The sequence below is a fragment of the Phycodurus eques genome, chromosome 17, assembly GCF_024500275.1.
Source record: "Phycodurus eques isolate BA_2022a chromosome 17, UOR_Pequ_1.1, whole genome shotgun sequence".
Taxonomy (NCBI): domain Eukaryota; kingdom Metazoa; phylum Chordata; class Actinopteri; order Syngnathiformes; family Syngnathidae; genus Phycodurus; species Phycodurus eques.
This window is the reverse complement of record NC_084541.1, coordinates 11376986-11399235: the sequence shown is the minus strand read 5'-3', so window position 1 is coordinate 11399235 and position 22250 is coordinate 11376986. Positions and strand designations below refer to the sequence as shown.

The window sequence follows — 22250 nt, the reverse complement described above, 5'->3', positions numbered from 1 at the left end:
CTGCTCTGGAGTAAGCCTTGGAAAAGATTTGCTAGTTCCAGAATAGATGAAAGCGGGCTACCCACATACCACTTTTTAACATCTTAAATGATTTTTAAATTGGAGCGACCACACACACGACGAGGAAAAAAAAAAGTGTTTTTATTACTTTTATAGTGTGTGGGGAACCCGATTGTTGACATGTTTACTCCGCTTAAGCGTTGCTAATGCTTTTCCACTAAAAGTGTTTTACACAGCAAGTCCTGATTCTACTGTCAAGCCAATTGTGGGTAATTGATTGATTAATGGTGTCTTCAAACAAGTGAGGCAAAATGTAGTGCACTACGTGGCCGATTCAGTCTCAACTAGTTCATACTGTCTTAATGAGTGCAGCATGATGTCAGGTATGGAAGTTAAACTAAATCCATGGAGACCTCTGTTATGGCAAATTATTCTCAAAACAGGAGTATGGTGGTACAGCAAAAAACTTTGGTCCACAAATGCATGGTTCTATGGCAAATATGTATATTTTTTTACTCGAATAAATACCTCACATATCCAAAATGATTTTCTTACTTTGTATCATTCAAGGCACAATGTGTGTATTGTGATAATAGCCCCAGAGGCTGGTAGAGTAGCCAAATATTGTAATCAAGTAAGAGTACTGGTACTTTAGATTAATATGACTCAAGTAAAAAGTAACGGTTGTCGTCCAAATATTTGCTTAAGAAAGTACTCAGTGAAAAACCTACTCAAGAGTAAATGGTGACTAACTTCAGATTTTTAAATCAGAGGATGAAGTGGGAGTCCACACACACACCTGCCACCATTTCAATTTTTAAGTACCCAGAAACCGACAACACATGCATTGGGTCCTACAGAAACATAATTTGCTTTATTCACTTAAATGACTGAATGAAGCTGTTTGATGAACAGACGTATTGCAGTCCATGTTAGCAAGCTATAGACCCATCTCAAATCTCCTTTTCATAGCCAAGATTGGTGAGAAAATTATTGTTAATTCAACTCAGCAATTTCTTGAACGTAAATGGACTTTTTGACAAATTTCAACCAGGTTTCTGAACTCATCACAGTACAGAATCAGCTCTTCTCAAAGTGCTAAATGATATAAGGTTGAATACTGACTCGGGGAAAGGTTTCAATTCTGGTCTTGTTGGATCTCAGTGCGGCTTTTGATATGGTAGACCATAATATACTGATGAACAGGTTGGAAACGTGGGTAGGACTAAATGGAACAGTCCTTAAATGGTTCAGGCACTACCTGGAGGAAAGAAGTTCTTCTGTAACTATTGGAAGTGTTCAATCACATCAAATGGCAATGATCTGTGGGGTCCCTCAAGAGTCAGTTCTTGGACCCTTCCTTTTCAGCCTGTATATGCTATCCTTGGGTCAAATTCTTCTGAACCTTAATGTTGACTATCATTAGCTATGCAGATGGAACATTGTTATATCTAACAGTGTCTCCAGATGACTACAGTTCAATTGAGGAGTGTTGTCACTGTTTAAAACAGATAACAGAAGGACCCAAAACTTTCTTCAATTCAACCACAACAAAACTTACATAATTGTTTTTGGCAATAAAGAAGTGAGGATTGTTGTTAGTAAATACTTGGAGTCACTCTCTTTCAAAACCAAAGACCAAGTTAGAAATCTTGGTTTACTGATAGATTCCGAACTGACTTTCAACAGTCATAACAAATCAATTCCTAAAACTGCCTTCTATCAGCTGAAAACCTGAACCAGAATGAAGGCTTGCATGTGCCAAGCAGACCAAGAGAAGCTCACCCATGCTTTTATCTCAAGTCAACTTGACTATTGTAATGGTCTTCTGACTGGAATCCCCCAAAAGAGCATTAAACAGCTAAAGCTCTTTCAGAATGTGTCAGCTCGGGATCTGACCAGAACAAAAAGCTCAGAACATATTACTCAAGTTCTTAAGTTTCTACACTGGGTCCCAGTCAGCTTTAGACTAGATTTTTAAGTTCTGCGACTGGTCTATAAATCACAAAATGGTTTGAATACATGAAATAAATGCTAGTGAGATATAAACCCAGTAGGGCTCTGAGATCGACAGACTCATGTGAAATAGTGGAGAACAGAGTCCAAAGCAAACATGGTGAAGCAGCATTCAGCTATTATGGTGCACGCACGGGATAAGTTGCGAACAGAAGTGACGTAAGCCCCAAGTGTGAATGTTTTTAAGTCCAGGTTAAAAACTTTTTTCTCATGCTTTTTACAGCATTTCCACTTTTAAATATTTCTTGCACTGTACGCCGTTTTAATTATATTTTTGTTTCTTTGGTTTAAAATGTTGAAAAGCATTTTTTTCTTTGTTTGTACATGCCTTTAATCATGTAAAGCACATTGAGTTACCTTTTGTATGAAATGTGCTATTTAAATTTGCTTTGCTTATTGATTGTGTGTGTGTGAGAGAGAGAGAGGTGTTTTCTCAAGTGGGCTGAAATAGCCATGTTTGGCCAGATGCAATACTAAAAGCTGTTGTTTTTTGGTGTCTAAAGTAAACACCTGGCTGTCTTTTTCCAAAACGGAGCCATTTTGAATGGCCTGTGAAGGCTTTGTGCGCAGTCATGTGATTGCCTTGTGCAGTCTGATTGGTGAATTGAAGTCAAATGACATTTGTGTTCACGTTGGATTGGCGCAACGGCGCCATATGCGAAAGTCGAAGGTGAAGTCTAACGATAGATCGTTCACGCAATAATGGATAAGTAAAAGTAGCTCGCGGCATGTCAGTCATTGTAATGGAGTAAAAATATCAATTCTTCTTAACATAAATACTCAAGTAAAAACTGTGGTGCAGTCAAACTAGACTTTACACCGATTTTATCGGCCTTATCGGCATCGGCCGATAAATAGCATTTTATGCTAATCGGCTTTAATGTCATAATTCGCCGATCCGATCAATGACGTCATTGATGGGCTCCGCAAAAGACATTTATTCTGCGTCACCATTGTGCACAGTGTATTTGAATCCAAAAGCTAGTTTATTTTTAGCCTTGTCGTGTGTCTTTTGGCGTAGTCCTGTGAATCTCTGACGGCCAATAGTTATTTAAAAAAATAAAATAAAAAAACGTGTCGGCGGTGTGGAACAGACAACACACGTCTGAGGCAGACAACACGTAATGCAGACGACAAGACAAATTTGCTCTTTCAAGATTGCACTATGTCAGACTACTGCAATAAAATCTTGTATTCCGATACCACAGCATCCCATTTTTTACGATCATTGGGCTTTATCTTCTCAACTCAAATGCGACCGGATACACTCGTTCCCGTGGCGACGACAACAAGAGTGGATCGCGCCGACTATATTATGAGGACAAAATGGGGAAAAAACATGTGGATCAGGACAAGGAGAAGATGTTTGTTTAAGGCTTGCTTGAGGTATGTTCACATACTTTAAATAAGATATGGCTTACAAGCAGGCAACAAAAACGTTTGTAGCCTAGCAAGCGAGTGTTAGCACAAACAGTTGTAAACATGCTGCCGTTCTGTCGAATCATGCTCTAAAGTCATTTAATTAAAAATAAATTTAATTACAGTAAGTTAGCACCCATTATTTCTGTCATGTAATGTTGGTTTGACCTGACTGATTAGAATATCCGATATGACTAAAGCAGTGATTTCCAACCTTTATGGAGCCTTCGAGCACCTGGGGGCACTCCCTGCAGCCATTTCCTGTTGTCCTAAGCCATACTTTAGCCTGGGAACTGTGTTGTTTCCTCAGGGTTGGATGACCCTTGACTGTTCATTCCAGTCAATGCTTCCTCTCATAAACCTATCGTCTGTTGTGTTTCAAAACGTATCTAAATGTACTTAAATATGAGACTCTGTGTTCAAGGTTTATGATAAATGTGAGGCTCTGTCATGTATGTGAAGGTTTGCGATGCGGTCACGTCTAGCCGAGTTTTGCTCTCTGCCGCCGGCTGTGATATCAGCCTCCAAGAATGCGGCCTTTTGGTGGCTGAGCCAGATGAGCCCCGCTTAGTTCGTAGCCTCTTTCATCTCAAGGTGCTCGTCTGCAGCTCCGACACGGTCTCTCTGTGCTCACTTGCTGCCGTCTAGGTGATGTCGATGTTTTTGTCTTACACGCTCACTTGTGGTCACAACATTAACAGTCTGAGATCCAATACAAGAGCTGTATCAAAAAGACAAAAAAAAAAAAAAAATTTCCCACTCACATTTTGTTTTCCTTTCTTCTATGTCCTGCAGAACGAAGAGAAGCGCAGCCTCAATCTGGGTGGCCATGTTGGATTTGACAGCCTCCCTGACCAATTGGTCAGCAAATCGGTCACACAGGGTTTTTGCTTTAACATCCTCTGCGTAGGTAAGTAAATAGTGGTACCTTCACTTATGACTTTCATTTGTTCCATGACCAAGCTTGTAACTCACTTTGTTGGCATCAAACATTTGTCCATCAATCCATCCATTTTCTTTCACCGCTTATCCTCACTAGGGTCGTGGGCTGCTGGAGCCTATCCCAGCTATTTTCGGGCGGGAGGCGGGGTACAACCTGAACCGGTCGCCAGCCAATAGCAGGGCAGATAGAAACAAACAACCATTCGCACTCACATTCACACCGACGGGCAATTTAGACTCTTCAATTAATGCATGTTATTGGGATGTGGGAGGAAACCGGAGTGCCCGGAGAAAACCCACCCAGGCACGGGGAGAACATGCAAACTCCACACAGGCGGGGCTGGGATTTGAACCCCGGTTCCCAGAAGTGTGAGGCAGATGTGCTAACCAGTCGTCCATCGTGCCGGCCAAACATTTGTCATGTTTGCAAAAAAGAAAAATTAAAAAGTCGCACTGTATTGAATAAAAACATAATAAAACATAATAGAAGAGAATGTAAAGAAATAAATTGGCTTTATATAGTGTAATCAAGCCAAAGGTCACACACACACACACACACACACTCTGTAGCATTCGTCTTGTGATGTTTGCCTTTAAGGGGCGTGGCCTGGTGAGTGATGTGAGGAGCTGGGGATGAGTTAGTCTGCCTGTGAGCGTGTAGGCATGAGCTTTGGCCTACTGCAGCTCCTTGAGAGTGTACTCATTTTTTATTTTGAGTGTTTGACTGTTTGTCCTGTTCAATAAAGGTCTAAAAGGCGACTGTGGCTCTCTCCCTGCTCACATGCGAGGGCATTACAGTATCCGCCCAGCCCTCCCAGTTAACATGGATATTTGACTTCAAAAGCCGTTAATGGCAATGAAGGAATTGCTAAATTTTTATTTTCACTTCACTTGAGCAGCGTCGTATTTTAAGCTTGTTCATAACTCAAATTTTGGCCCGCAAATACAAAGCAAAAAAAAAAAAATCAACCAAGCCACGACCGTAACTAAAAAAACGTGTAAGTTGGGGCACTCTTAAGTCAAGGTACCGCTACCACCTGACATGTTGGACAGTATATTCAGTGATGGAAATGTAGTTGGTTACAATTACAAGTTATCCTTTTGAAAAGGTAATAATAGTGTAACTATTTTACTTACTTTCTCCAAGTAATATAACTATAACTATACTTTGGGTCAGGACCCAAAAGGTTCAGAAACCTTTGATGGAGATAAATCTGGCTTTATCGTTTCATCATCAAGGCAGTTGAGCATTTCCCGGCCAATATTTTAGAAACTTGAGTATTCTTTCTAAGAAAGGTAGTAACTCATGTGCTTTCTGTTTGTATCTGTTGAGAAATGCTGTTGCAAGCATTTTAAACTTTTAGCATTTGTCTTTCACAATAACATTAGTATGACTGCTTGACTGTCAGTATTCACACAATGTGCTGCACTGAAAGTAAATTCTTTTTGGTTAATGAAAACATCAAACAGTGCGTTCAGCATTGAGTAGTTTGCATGACATTAAAGAACACGTCTGAGTAGTGTTTTTGAAAGTAAAAAGCAGCGTTTAAAATGAGGCTTATCGATCCCCTGTGAGCTATTGAACGCCTCACGCACTCTGCGTTGCTCTGTATTACCACGTTATTTCTGACCGTCCTCAGGGGAGACGGGCATTGGCAAGTCGACGCTAATGAATACGCTCTTCAACACCATGTTTGAGAACGAGGAGGCCAGCCACTACCAGAACGGTGTCTACCTGCGCCCGCGGACGTATGACCTGCAGGAGAGCAATGTCCACCTCAAACTCACCATCGTGGACACCGTTGGCTTCGGGGACCAGATCAACAAAGATGACAGGTGAGGATGCAGGAACGATGATAAACATTCAACACACATTCTTGAAAGTGGTTACATTTTCAACTTTTAAGGTGAGGTGAACCCCAAAGTTGAAACACCCCAAACATTGTCCAATTTGGAGGTTAACCAAAGTTTTCGGGAAACATACCTCAAAAGTCAAACAAAACTTGGATTTTAAACTATCATCATAGGTTACATCAGCAAATATCGTGAGACTCAATCAGTGAGCATTGTAATTTTACGTTAATTGAAATTTATTACTGTGGTTAAATAAAAACAACAACATTTTTATTACATACCAGACAATGAAAATATGACTTTTTTGGGAGTAAGCATTTTTAATAAAGAGTCACTGATGGTAGTGGGGTTTATTTGCCTGACTTCTGTGCAGGCAGCGCGGGTTCTATTCCCACTCAGCGACTGTGTGAATGGTCTTCTGTCTCCATGTGCCCTCTGATTAACTGCCGACCAGTCCAGGGTATAGCCCACCTTTTGCCCAAACTCAGCTACCATAGTCGGCACCTCCCTGTTACTCTGAACAAGATGAGTGGAGATGTAGTTAATGGATTGATGAAGTTTCCATAAATCTCATATAAATACATATAGCCAAAAACATGGGTTAATTGAAGACTGTCCTTAGGTTTGAATATGAGTGCGACTGGCTATCGACCAGTGAGACTGGCTATCGACCAGTTCAGGGTGTACCCCACCTCTTGCCCCAAATCAGATGGGATAGGCTCATGCACACCAACAACCCTAATGAGAATAAACGATATAGAAAATGGATGGATGGAGATGTATTCATTTTTTAGTAATTTAAGACTTTATTTCGCCTAAACTCCGAAGAGTCACATTTGGCACCATATTTGTACATGAAAGTGATCATCATCGAGACTTTTTAATTCTTTCATTAAGTATTTTTCTCGTTTGCCACGTTAGCTTAATGTTGGTCAGCATTCAGATGAGAAGAGCAGACATCAAATCAGTGCAGATTCCCGCACATTTTTCTTTCCCCATCGGGACTGAAGATAATACAAAGTAAGCAGCGGAGAGGAAGTATTTACATTAAGCCGAGGGACCGCGTCCTCTGGTAAGAGTTGGAACCTGACCAGCAAACAGCTTTCTCACGCCCTTTGAGAGCAGCCTCTGTAGGCCGCTGAAGGCCAGACCCTGCAGCACGCAGCAAATGCACGTTCAAAGGTCAGCAGCGGTTTATTCCAAAGAAGATTGAAGATGCCATGTGGAGGGATTCTGTTAACATTTAACAAAAGTTAAATCAATACAAGAGTTAATTGGGTCACGTGTCAGGAAATAATGGAATTGTTTGAAAGAGGCTGAAAATGAACAAAGCTGATATTTATATTTTTATTGTTGATGTCAACTTAGGGTGACGAGTACTGGTGGTTAGCACATCTTATATTTTTATTGATGTCAAGTTAGGGTGACAACAAGTACTAGTGGTTAGCACATCTGCCTCACAGTTGAAAGGGTCTGAGTTCAAATTCCAGCTTTGGCCCTCTTCCCTCCGGGTACTCAGTCTTCCTCCCACATTCCAAAAGCATGCTTGTTAGGTTAATAGAAAGCTAAAAATTGTCCATAGGTGTGAGTGGTTGTTTGTCCATATGTCCCCTGCCATTGACAGTCCCGGGTGTATGCTGCCTCTCGCCCAAAGTCAGCTGAGATGAGCTCTACCTCACCCGTGACCCTAATAAAGACAAGCGCTATAGAAAATGCATGGATGGATGACGTCGACTTGGTGTCACTTCAGCCATATTTTACCAAGTTAACACACACACAGTGACATGTGATGAGGCACCTTTCTCCAGAAAATGTTGACTAAATTCCAAATTGTACAACATCAAGGGCTCATGAGGTTCAGCTGTTCCATTGTATTATCTTGAGGCAGATTTTTGGTTCAGCTCTAGTGATTTCATTAGATTGAGTAAATGTGCCTAATTATACCAGCTGTGGTCACCGGTGTGACTGTAAAGCCCCTTCTGGCCCTGTGTGAGAGGGCTCAGAGGGTAAAACAACACAACACAAGTCCCGTGCAACAGTCAGCTGTGCAGCCTCAAGCTGAGATCTTGGCAAAGAACTGGATCACACAAACACAACCAAGCTTTTACCCCAGTGACAAACCTATCTTAATGATTGCATTCAGCACCAGCACATATGAGTAGACACGTTTTTCAGCTTTTACAGAAAGACATTATACGTTTTGTTTTTGTCCTCATGCACAGTTATAAGCCCATCGTGGACTACATCGATACTCAGTTCGAAAACTACCTGCAGGAAGAGCTGAAGATCAAACGCTCGCTGTTCAACTACCACGACACCAGAATCCATATCTGCCTGTACTTCATCGCCCCGACAGGACACTCACTCAAGTCCCTGGACCTGGTGACCATGAAGAAACTAGACAGCAAGGTAACCTCATGAACCCAGTCTTAGTCACTGTTGGCCCATTGTTAGCAAGTAATAGTATCAGTGTATTGAAATCCTGATGCCCTTTCACTAAGAGCGGTGTGCATTTCATCCCCTTGAGCTCTTTGCCACGATGCTGTTTTCACTCTCTCTGTTTAAATACAAGTCAAACTGCAAGCTTCCACCTCCATTATATAGGCCAGCGGTGGGGAACGCAACATTTGAGCCAACCTGCCAATTCTAAAAACAAATAAAATTACATCATATTTTTTCATAAATTTACTATGTCCCTCGGAGGAGTTTATAAAAGTACCCCCTTATAGGAAAAAGGCTTTCCACCCCTAAAATAGGAAAAGGTCGTTTTTTGTGACTGACCCATTTCTGCATAGTAAAAAGTTTATTTTGGCATTTAGGAGTTTCTGTCGATGTGGAGTTTTGGGAAAGACCTGTTGGTTTCCCTCTTGAAGTCAACATGTTTCTTTTATTACAATGATGAGTTTTACATCCGTATGTCTCTTGACCACCACAGCCAGAGAGAATGCAGCATGGAAAAATGGAAGGGAGGGGAAAAAAAAACCCTCCTCCATAATTCAAGGAACATTTTCATGTTTTTCCACACCACCCTAATCTGCACTGCTGGAAATTGATATACAGCAGAGAATGATTACTTAAGTGCGTATCTATATATTCTAATGTTGATTTACGCATTGTAAAGTGGCAGATTTATCCCTGTGTGTCTGGCGATGCAGTACTAATAAATCCAGAACAAAGCAGATGGTCACTTTGTGACCAAAACCTGCTGGTATACTTCCGCTATCAACGCACGGCCACACTCCTCTGCCAAATGTCTTCTGATGCTATTTAAAACAATGACTAGGTTCCACAGCCAATTCTTGCTTTTTAAAGGACATTTTATTGTTCTTTGTTAGAGAGCAAAAATGCACTTTACTCTAGCACAGACATTTCAAGCTCATATTGTTTCTCATTTATTTCGTTCATTAGTTCCATTTCTGTGCATCATAACTTTATCCACTTTGGCCCTGCCTGGATTTTTTTTGCCTTTTGCTCATCCATGTTCTGTTTAAACAGCACACATACTGAAAAGGGCCATAGGTAACCTGCCAATTTTCCGTCTTCAGGGGTAATATCCCAGGCGAAACAGGTGTGAAGTTTGACACCTGACACCTAAATGGGATGAGAAAATGCTGTATTTGAATCTACTAAACTGCTGTTTCGAGGCCACTGTTGTGCAGAACAGAATAATTTTACCCTTAGGAGTTCTGGCATAGTGAATTTCTGTGTGCATGTAGCTTAACATCCCATTGCTGATGTCATATTTTTCTTCAAAGAGCAAACTAGTTAAGAGTGAATTAACGGCACCTCATGATTGAATCGATTATTATTTTTATACCCATTCCTTGTGCACACTAGTCAAACAAGCAGTTTACTAAATGTGTCAAGTGAGCCCAAGCGTGGTCTGGATTGTCAAATGTGAGTGCGCCCTTATAGGTTCAGGCTGAGTGGGTGTCAACAGAGACCCCCACATCCCACTATTCTCCTCACAATGCAAAAGATAATTATTGTTTCATGTGAAAGCGAGTCAGTGTTTAGTGAACTTGGCGGGGCTGTGATACTTTTTCATGCCTGACATTTTCAATAAAAACAAAAGACCTAGTCATCACTGTGTTTAAGATAAATATACGTTGACTTATGATTAAAAAGAAACATTTTCTTCTCGCCATAAGTCATTGTAAGCCATTTCTGTTGTCTGACCCACCATTACTATTACAGTGGAGGTTCCACTGTCCACAAGGTTAAATACAACTAACTGGAATGCTGGTCACATTGGTCATTTTCTGATGAGTTCAGATTTGGAAACAAATTGTGTGAATTGTCTGAGATGTGCCTCAGTTATTTTGTTAAATTTTTAACTGTCACGCAAGTGTAAAAAGAATGTAGCATTACAATATGTAAAAACACAACACTACCTTTCATGGAAAGTGACGACGCATATAGTTAGTCAACGATGGCAATCAACACCACTGCTTGGACTTTACAATCTCAGCTGTAGTGTATGGAATCAAAGTTTCAAAGAAGTCAAAGAAAAAATAAAACGCGCACATTTTCATCTAGAGGTTCAACTGTATTATGTTTCCATTGAAGTGATTATGTGCTTGAATGTGGAAGCTAAGCAGACACGGATCTCCTGTCAAGGCAGGAAATGCTCTCACGAGAAGAACAGGGAAAGTGTACCAGAAACAGCTTTTCCCTCGTGGTCTGTACAGTTTGCTGTCAAAGCAAGACAATGGTGTTTTTGCCTCATTAGCGGAGTATAAAATTGCACCTCACTGACACACATGCGCACACAAACTCACACATGCACACATGTGCTTGCATACACACCTCTTGCAAACCGAGATGAGTGTGCTGCTTGGAGGCAGGAACAGTGATGATCTTTTTGTTTTTCAATGAGCCTATTTTTGTTCTTAAATGACAGGGAGTCTTTTCTAGGGAACTGTCTTAGTACACAGATTCATTCCTTCTACCGACCTTTAAGATTGCTCTTTCCTGATGCTTTCTGTTTTGTTTCGTTTTAGTATGGAATTTGGCGATTTACTGTTTTTGGTTGAACCAAATATGCCCGTTTATTTTTGGTGATCCATTGAGCCTTGAATGTGTGGGTGTGGTTTAAGCTCCCATCTGCTGCCTACCCAGACATAAGAATCTCTGCTTACACTTAACAGTAGATGCAGCATTTTGCACCAGTGAAGGCTAGTGTCCCTCCTCTGTCACACCTCTGAAATTGTTTTTTGTTTGAATCAATAATGAGCAGTGAAATCACTCCCTTTAATGGATGTGATAATACCAAATATTTCACTTTTTTCAACTTTAGGACTATATCTATTATACCAACAAAATTGACTACAAATGCTTCCTGCTATACAGGTATACCATATTTCCTCAAATAGTGGCCTCTAATGGATGTTGTGCCCGAAATTGTCATCCACTGTAATAAATAAACACCACACCTCAATTACATGTTTTATGAGGAGCATAATAGTTGGCAGTAATTATCTTTGAGGACATCTTATACTGCTGTGGCATACACACCTGGCCACTCTCTGCTACTAGTTTGTAAGCCAGGAAATTTGCAGTTCAACTTCAACACCACATGCTATTACTTTAGGTTGCTTTCACACCGTAGCAGCGACACAGGGAAAAGTCAGCTTTGACAGGCAATGTGTGAGTGGCTACAACCCCCAAAGGTCGAAGTTTCTGGGTTGACTTTGTCCCCACCCCCATTCTTTGTCAACAATGCAGAAAGGTGACCAGAAAATTGGGAAATGCGTCTGCTTTCATAAGCCGTTTTAAAGGGAAGGGCTGTCTCCTTTCTTACTTCAAGAGACATGTCACCATTTGGCTCCTTTTTAAAATACTGCCATTGTATTGCAATGAGTAAAGTTTATTAAGGGTTTAAGCCTGATGGCCTGCTGTAATTTAATGAGCTGGAGAAGCTTGCAGTGCTCGTAATGTGACTCCCGAGAAACGTTTGCTCTCGTTCCGTGGCAAACCGATGTGCGACTGTGGGACTCTTCGCCGTCCTCCCAGCGGGGAGATTTGAAGAGCATCTGATGTAGATTGGAGATGAAGCCCAGTCTGTTTTTACAACTAGGGTTTGTTTACGTGTGTCGCAATGTCGGACTGAACTTGTTTACTGCGCTTCACTGCACTTTTGTTTGTAGCCCTTTGAGTACGGGAAGTAAATTTATGTTCTTTGTAATTCACTTAAAATAATTTGTTTTTGCATATTGGGAGGAATCAAGGTCGATGCATGCAAATGTCCTTTCAGAGATGATAATCATCAGGCTTGAGACTGCATATCAGACCTATCCCATTTCTGCGCGGAATGTTGCACTCCTGCTACTCTGTTTCCTTTTTTTAAATTTTCTCCACCCCCCCAGGTCAGTATCATTCCAATCATTGCCAAAGCTGATACGATCTCCAAGAGCGAACTCCACAAGTTCAAAATCAAGATTATGAGTGAGCTTGTGAGCAACGGCGTCCAAATCTATCAGTTCCCGACAGATGACGAAGCCGTCAGCGAGATTAACTCCTCCATGAACGTAAGTGGTTCTGAATGTCGAGTCAAGCATATACATAACCACGTCATCATTTATCTGTAGAAATCTCCTTTTCACATTGCCAGCCTTTTAAAATATTGAACTTGAGGAACAAAAACACTTGAGTGCCATTCAAGTTTTTCCCCCAAGAGCGGAGCTTTTGAAATTCCCCCTTGGATAAATAAAGCTGCGTTTGGTTTGACATCTGGCTCATCCTCGCCTACTTTCTCCATCTATTTGCAGTGGGTGACATCACGACAATCTTATTCCACTAAACTAAAACCAGGCAGCCAGCGGGCGTCACCTCGCCACCTAATTTCTGGGGTTGTGTGTTGGGCATGGCCACCCGACGAAGCATAGCAATGAGAAAGTGTGTGTGTTGAATCAGAACACCACATGTGAAACGAGTAAGAGAACTGTGGTGCAGCTCACATGACCACATGCTTGCACGTCTTTCTCATGTGGCCTAAATGAGAGACGCCTGCTGCTGTTAAACAGCCTCTATATTGTTTCTTCCCCTTTTTTAACCAATGTGTTCCTGCACAAGACACTGAAGCAGTCAACATGTGAGAGATGGTTTTGCCATGACGTCAGCGACACTGAAACCTCTGCTATGCCTATACAGGCCCATCTGCCCTTTGCCGTGGTGGGGAGCGTGGAAGAAATTAAAGTAGGGAACAAAACAGTGCGGGCCAGGCAGTACCCCTGGGGTGTCGTGCAAGGTGAGTGTACACAAGCACTGTCTTTGTTCTGTTTGTTTGCAGATGTAAGGGGGTTGTTTCGCAGGTAAACACAACAGTAGGTTCACGTGAGAGTCAGGAGCCCATTTTACAGCTGCCTGTAAAAGTGTTCCCTCCCCCGCCACAGTGTTGGCACAGCAAGTCTCTGTCCTTGAAGGCAGTACCATGAGTAAGGGAATGCCGCAATTCTGGGACAGGTGTGTGAAGTTTCACACTTCTCACACCCCGTCGCTTTGAAAATAATTGTCATTGTTTGGCAACTATTTTGTACGTCACAGACTGAAATCAATTATCTGAATACTGTGTGCTGTGTAAAAGCGCTTTGTTGGTTTCTGTGTGAAAGGCATATGACATCTATCTATCTATCTATCTATCTATCCATCTATCCATCTATCCATCTATCCATCTATCCATCCATCCATCCATCCATCCATCCATCCATCCATCCATCCACCCACCCACCCACCCACCGAGCACAGAAGTCCAATAACGGAACACCGCTCGGGTTCTGATCGGGGGGGCCGTTCCTCCCAATCACGCCCTTCACTGTCATTGCCCACGTGAGCATTGAAGTCCCCCAGCAGAACGATGGAGTCCCCAGCGGGAGCGCTCTCCAGCACCCCCTCCAAGTACTCCAAAAAGGGTGGGTACTCTGAACTACTGTTTGGTCCATAGGCACAAACAACAGTCAGGACCCGTCCTCCCCACCCGAAGGCGGAGGGAGGCTACCCTCTCGTCCACCGGGGTGAACCCCAACGTACAGGCGCCAAGCCGAGGGGCAATAAGTATACCCACACCATCTCGGCGCCTCTCACAGTAGGCAACTCCAGAGTGGAAGAGAGTACAACCTCTCTCAAGAGGACTGGTACCAGAGCCCAAGCTGTGTGTGCAGGCGAGTCCGACTATATCTTGTTGGAAGTTCTCGACCTCACACACCAGCTCGGGCTCCTTCCCGACCAGAGAGGTGACATTCCACGTCCCTAGAGCCAGCTTCTGTAGCCGAGGATCGGATCGCCAAGGTCCCCGCCTTCGGCCACCGCCCAGTTCACACTGCACCCGACCCCTATGGCCCCTCCCACAAGGGGGACCCACCTTTTCAGACCACCTTAAATGTAAACTCTTGGCTCTATTGCAGCCATTTGTTAAAATCATTTGTTAATTTTTTTCCTCATTAATGTACACACAGCACCCCATATTGACAGAAAAAATAACGTAATTGTTGAAATATTTAACACAGAATCTGATAATTTGATACTTTCAATTGATTTCAACACAACAGGACTAGAAAAGTGTCAAAACTGCACAAACCTGTCCCGCCATTGTGGCATTCCCTTTTACACAGGACTGTCCTGCCTCCATTATGGTTCCGTTACAGCTCTGATACTAGAGTTTTCCGCATTAATCAAGAAAACCTAAAAATCCAGTACCTAATAAGTCAGCATTTTCCTTTATGTTTGCATTGATGGAGATGTGCACTTTGTAGCAGTCCTGACTCCTTCCTGCTGCTATCAATTTTGGTTTTCTTGTTGTCATGACTACTCTGACGAGTCAACTAAATGAAAAATGTGATAGTTATGGAATTATGTATTTCAAATCATTTTCTGCCTGCCTGAATATTATTATTATTATTTTTTACATTTTACAGCTCTTGTATTGAATCCCATTGGATTGTGTTGAACCCATGTTTCGCATTGTCAACAAAGGTGTCACAAAAACTGGAAACGATCTTTGCCCCACCTCAGTACTACAGTACGTAGTGTGTCCGCTCTTTCTTTTAAAGGATAAACTGAAATGCAAAAATGTATTGGTGTCTTTCCCCAGTGTTTATTACATAATTTTTTTAAACACTCACTTGAGATGGGGAAGGAATAGGATAAATGTCTCTGGGAGTGTGAGGAAGCGGGAGTCAAAGCCCACTCCCGTGTCAGCCTCTCGTGCAGGTCCTCAAGCTAGGCTATCAGACTACTCCTTCCACGGAGCTCTTGGTGGAGGGCTATAACTACAACAGCGCAGAAGCTATGTGCAGTAAGTCCATATGGAGTCTGCCATAAACAAAGGCTAAAAATTATGAAATATTTAGAATTTTTAATTTAAATGAAAATAGGAAGTATTCTTGCAATGGGAACTAGAGCGCTTCTGGTGTAGAAGTTCTATATTATTAGCAGAGGACATTATCATTTGAAGGATATTTTTTTCACAACGCCTACAGCTGTGACTTTGACTTCATGCTGAGTAACACGCTCAACACTCACTGAGGGAGGACCAGCGGGGACATTTTGTTCAGATGCCATGATCCATTTACCATCTTCTCTTGCATTGCAGTTAAGTTGGGTTAAACAGTCAAATCTGGTAATATTGTGCTAGAAAGGTATTGATGCTCAGCTCGGTGCTTCTCTCTTAGCAACATTCCAATCTCACTCGATCACCCATGTGACCTTTTGCTGTTCTGTCCTCACGCTGTGCATCATCCACTGACCACTCTCATGCTCTAACCCTGAAAATGACACCTTAGATTTATTCGTGAATGATGTTGCACGTCTCCTTGAGGATGAGTTGGTTTTTTTTTTCACCCAGCTTCCATCCATCAAAAGACAGAACTTTCCGTTTTGGTCAACCTTAAAATCAAAATTTATTGTCTTGATGAATTATATTTCGAATACTTTGTTTCAGAGTTCAAAGTGTTTTCCTCATTATTGTTGCAGTTCCTTATTAGGGATTCCATGCTGTCTTTGGGCATGAGTGGGGTACACCCTACAGACAAGGTCGCCTGCTAATCACTGAACACATATTGACAATCAAACATTCACGTTTAAGTCATTTTTATTCTATAGTGTCAATTCATGACAGAAAGTATCTTTACACATTAAGTCAAGATCCACACTTCCCATATGTAAAATTAAAAAAAACAAATTCCTGTATAAGAGGCACGGTGGACGACTGGTTCGCACATCTGCCTCACAGTTCTGAGGACGGGTTCAAATCCCGGCCCCGCCTGTGTGGAGTTTGCATGTTCTCACCGTGCCTCCGTGTGTTTTTTCCTCCCACATCCCAAAAAAGTGCATGGTAGGTTGATTGAAGACTCTTAAATTGCCCTTAGGTGTGAATGTGTGCGCGATTGGTTGTTTGTTTATATGTGCCCTGCGATTGGCTGGTGACCAGTTCAGGGTGGACCCCGCCTCCCACCCGAAGATAACTGGGATAGGCTCCAGCACGCCTGCGATCCTAGTGAGGATCAAGCGGTATAGAAAATGGATGGATTGATGGATCCTGTATAAGAATACCACCTGAACCCCACATGAGCAAGCACGTGGCGACGGATGCAAGAAAAAAAACACCATCCGTTCCATCCATTTTCTGTACCGCTTACCCTCACTAGGGTCACGGGCGTGCTGGCGCCTATCCCAGCTATCTTCAGGTGAGAGGCGGGGTACACCCTCAACTGGTCGCCAGACAATCGCAGGGCACATAGAAACAAACAACCATTCGTACGTAGGAGCAATTTAGTGTCTTCACTTAACCTACCATGCATGTTTTGGGGATGTGGGAGGAAACCAGAGTACCTGGAGAAAACCCACGCAGGCACGGGGAGAACAAGCAAACTCCACACAGGCGAGGCTGGATTTGAACCCAGGTCCTCAGAGCTGAGAGGCAGATGTGCTAACCAGTCGCTCACCATGCCGCCCAGAAAAAAACAAAACACCATAACGATGAAACACAAAAGTTGGCCAGTACACGGCAAGTTCCCAAGCAGTTAGCACGAGACACTAAAGTAGAAGTCTACATCGTCACTGGGCTGCTCCTTGTCAAGTATCCCAAACAAATGGACTCACCAGTAATGAGTGACGGCAGTAACAAAATCCAAATCCAAAGCTTTGTTCACAAAAAGCTGGTAAAAATATTACCTCTGACCGGGAGTCCTTTCAAGCCCATAGGAAAGGGAACAAAAAACAGGAAGTAGAGACTTAATCAAAATTAAAACCATTACGTCAAACCGTTTCATTCAATTTCCAAAAATCTGCATGCCATATTTTCTTGAAATTATTACCATTTTACAAGCTTACCACTAAATGACAACTATCCATCCATCCATATTCTGAGCCGCTTCTCCTCAGTAGGGTCGCGGGCGTGCTGGAGCCTGTCCCAGCTGTCATCGGGCAGGAGGCGGGGTACACCCTGAACTGGTTGCCAGCCAATCGCAGGGCACATAGAAACAAACAACCATTCGCACTCACAGTCATGCCTACGGGCAATTTAAAGTCTCCAATTAATGCATGTTTTTGGGATGTGGGAGGAAACCGGAGTGCCCGGAGAAAACCCACGCAGCCACGGGGAGAACATGCAAACTCCACACAGGCGGGGCCGGGGATTGAACCCCGGTCCTCAGAACTATGAGGCTGATGCTCTAACCAGTCGGCCACCGTGCCACTAAATGACAACTAGTCTGCAAAATTTTGTTAATTTTAATTCTAATAATAATAATATATTTTGCTGTGTAGCTAGCAAATGGGCAACTCAGCCCTCCGGCAACACATTTCATACACAGTGGGCTCAAGTGAAAGGAGGCTCTTTGCCAGTGGAAACAATGTGCGGAAGGCAAATGTCATATAGACGCGTTATGCTAACCTCTGCAAGAAGCCATGAGAAATTTTCCCGGAGGCGAGGAAGGACAGAAGAAGGACTGTCGACTGGAGAACAGGCTTTGACTTTCTGTCTGTGTGTGTGTGTGCTTTCCTTTAAGAATGTTATCTCTAAGCTCCAGATGTTTTCTCAGCTATTAGTCTACCCGTGCTTGAGTGTATTGTATGCAAACATGGAAACTATTAAGCACTTAGCTGCCATTTGGTTTCTAGGTTGACATTTTTTTTTCTGTTAAACTGAACTGCAAACCCGAATCTCTTCCTCTCCTCTCTCTCTATTTCCATGCTTCTGTTTGCATTTTGTGTGTGCATGCAAGCATGTGGTCAGCACAAATAGGCTGATACAAATGAAGAGCAGTAGCCCAAGTGAATCCCCGAAGAACACATAGTCTGTTTTTGAACTTGTTTGCTGCATGAGCACGCCATTCGTGAGGACAAAGTCACCCTTACACCATCTTGGAAATTAAACTTAATCCGGTTGTGTTTAAAATAAGATGAGAACAATTGTTTCATTATGATTTTTTTTTTTTTTTTTTTTCTCTGGCCAGCACAAGAACAATTGAACCCTTTTTAAGGCACAAAAGGTTTTAAGTTTTAAACATTTAAACCCTCATTAGAAACACTTCTTTTTTTTAAAAAAACTTTAAAATTATTCAATTTGTTTTACAATATGTATATATTACACATTTAAAAATAATAATTAAAAAAATTAAATATAGACCTAAAAATTAGGGGGATACATGTTATTTAAAAATCTTTATTATTTTTCAAATATTTCCGTATAAAGAGTCGAGGGACATTAGATGATTGTTGTTCTCTTTATTTGCTCCTTGTATAAATGGAATCTAAATAAAACCATTTGGTTTGACATCAAAAGATGAATATCAGGCAAGATATAACATTTCAGCTTTTATTTCCAGTTATTTACATCTGGATTGGCTACATTACTTAGATGATAGCATTATTAACATATTTTATGCTGAGTTACATAGAACCGCAGTGGTTTATTTCTTCTTCAGTCCAATCAAAATGGCAGTATTTTCTATGACCAATGTTTGCACAATGGCTCTGATTGATTTCGCTCAGTGGCTTCACAATTACTTGTTTTTCACCCACAGACCACGCTCTGGTTTTCATGTTGGTTTGGTTAAACCTCTGAAATGTTTTCAGACAAAATAAAGTAATTGACCCCATTGTTGTCCTACTGTATACTGGATTGTATACAGACTTGCATTTGTAGGGCTGTTTGAATGGTCAGATAAATGTCATTGTACTTGTACTTATGTTTTCTCAATAAGCACTCAGAAAGCTTGAACTGTAGATGAATCCAACCACCTTGAGGTTCCTGGCGTTAGGTGGAATGGCCACATGCCACCACGGCCCATGTGTCCTCCGCTACCACACACACAACAGATATGACGTGACAGAAATTATCTTCGATAACATCGCACTGATTTTTACTAACAGGTTGATTGCATTATCCTCATGCAAGTTATTTTCTCGCGAATTAAGATGTTTTTGAGACAAAATGTAGGACACACTTTGTCTCAAAAACATCTATTGGGCTGCTGTATTGTGACACAGCCGCGCCACGCAAGCGTTTATGTTTCAAAAAGTAACATCAGGTATTAAATAATTAGCCGGTATCCATGTATAGTTACATCGGGTACACATTCACAATCAAATGAGATGATAAATTCAGTTTTATGAACTCGAGATGCATGTTGACAGACCCAATGTATCCCAGCACACATCATCTGCATTTTGTCATTCTTATCCTCTTTTATAAAGGGGATTGTGGGGGTTTCAACTACTGGCACCATTATCAAGATTTCATTCTCACAAACTTTTAATTTTTCCATCACAAAAATGTCAGTCGATACTCATTTCCCCCTGCTTTCAGTCTGTCAGGCAGGAAGCATATCCTGCTCTTCCTCTCACCGTCACGAAGTAAATTGCACAAATGTAAACAATTTTAAAAAAACAAACCAAAAAAATGAACTGCAGCTTCGTCAGCAGCGCGTGATGAATTTATTATGAATTACAGAGGATGTTCTCTTCCCATTCCTTTCAGACATGTTTTTATGATTTTTAAGTGAGACTTCAAGGAAGGGAGGGCCACGGGGTGACAGATGGGCTGTTGAAATGCATATTGGAAAATGCAAGCCGGGAGCAAAGGACTGGCAATAAAACCATGGTGTTATTTCACATTTGTTGTGCCAAGGTGCTGATTCGCAAATACCGAGACTGTATTTAGCAAAGTAGTAGGCCGCGGTTTCTATTTACTTTTCAGGGGGTGGCCTTTATTGGTACAAACTCATTTTTGGAAACCACGTTACCCGTATGTTTCAATTTGTCAAGTTAAAGTGGAGTTTTAAACAAAATAAATTGGAGCAATGCGGTGAAGCGACAGAAATCGTGGCAGAACTGCTGCTCTGCGGAACATAAACATGGACCCGCACAGCATTGTGGAGTGATCACGTCAGAGCCCACTGGAACACAAAAACATAATTTTTAATACAGGGAGTCGTTGAACTTCCTGTTCCCATGGCGATGACGTATTCCCAAAATTTCCATACTTGAATTAATCTGAGAGACAGTTTTACTTACTGGTGCTGCTGTTTTGGTTAGCAACAGAGTATCTCTTAACTGAGAAAGTTTCTACTAGTTTTTTTTTATTCTGATTGTTAAAATGTAGCTGTCTATTAGAGAGAGGGATTGTATTTGTCTTAAGTGGGTGATGCACCCGGTGACTGTTTGAGGCACAGCATCTGCTAGAGCAACAGCCACCGTTTGAGGAAATATAGTACTATAATAAAATGCTAAAATATAGCATGTCATGTCTTTCTCTTGAAGTGGAGAACGAGAGCCACTGCGACTTCGTCAAGCTGCGGGAGATGCTGATTCGAGTCAATATGGAGGATCTGAGGGAGCAGACGCACGCCCGCCACTACGAGCTGTACCGACGCTGCAAGCTGGAGGAGATGGGCTTCAAAGACACCGACCCGGACAGCCAGCCCTTCAGGTACTACAACCCCAATTCCAATGAAGTTGGGACGTTGTGTTAAACATAAATAAAAACCTATATTTTATTGAATACACTACAAAGACAAGATATTTAATGTTCAAACTGATAAACTTTATTGTTTTTAGCAAATAATCATTAACTTAGAATTTTATGGCTGCAACACGTTCCAAAAAAGCTAGGGACAGGGTCATGTTTACCACTGTGTTACATCACTTTTTCTTTTCACAACATTCAATAAACACTAATTGTTGAAGCTTTGTAGGTTGAATTATTTCCCATTCTTGCTTGATGTACAGCTTCAGCTGTTCAACAGTCCGGGGTCTCCCTTGTCGTATTTTACGCTTCATAATGCGCGCCATATTTTCAATGGGAGACAGGTCTGGACTGCAGGCAGGCCAGTCTAGTACCCGCACTCTTTTACTACGAAGCCACGCTGTTGTAACCGTGCAGAATGTGGTTTGGCATTGTCTTGCTGAAATAAGCAGGGCCGTCCATGAAAAAGACGTTGCTTGGATGGCAGCATATGCTTCTCCAAAACATTTATGTACCTTTAAGCATTAATTGTGCCTTCCCAGATGTGTAAGTTACCCATGCCATTGGCACTAACAGCCCCATACCATCACAGATGCTGGCTTTTGAACTTTCGTCCATAACAGTCCGAATGGTTCTTTTCCTCTTTGGCACGGATGACACTCCGTCCAAAATTTCCAAAAACAATTAGAAATGTGGACTCGTCGGACCACAGAACACTTTACCATTTTTCATCAGTCCATCTTAGATGAGCTGTGGCCCAGAGAAGCCGGCGGCGTTTCTGGGTGCTGTTGATAAATGGCTTTTGCTTTGCATAGTAGAGTTTTAAGTTGCACTTACAGATGTAGCGCTGATTTACTGACATTGGTTTTATGAAGTGTTCCTGTGCACGTGGTGATATCCTTCACACATAGATGTCGGTTTTTGATGCAGTGCCGCCTGAGGGATCATAGGCATTCAATGTTGGTTTTCGGCCTTAAAAACAATAAAGTTTATCAGTTTGAACATTAAGTATCTTGTCTTTGTAGTGTAGTTCAATTAAATAGAGGTTGAACAT

At 41.9% G+C, this 22250-nt stretch overlaps 1 protein-coding gene across 4 annotated transcripts in view; it reads left to right on the top strand.

Annotated features, from left to right (window-relative positions):
- The window catches only part of septin8a (septin 8a), a 40881-nt gene that overhangs the window by 9256 nt on the left and 9375 nt on the right, over positions 1–22250 (top strand). For all 4 annotated transcript variants that reach the window (XM_061703473.1, XM_061703472.1, XM_061703474.1 and 1 more), the window contains exons 2-7: positions 4231–4345; positions 6018–6213; positions 8454–8640; positions 12600–12761; positions 13384–13480; positions 20992–21160. In XM_061703473.1, the coding sequence (XP_061559457.1) occupies positions 4231–4345; positions 6018–6213; positions 8454–8640; positions 12600–12761; positions 13384–13480; positions 20992–21160 (926 nt within the window). The remainder of the gene's footprint in view (positions 1–4230; positions 4346–6017; positions 6214–8453; positions 8641–12599; positions 12762–13383; positions 13481–20991; positions 21161–22250) is intronic.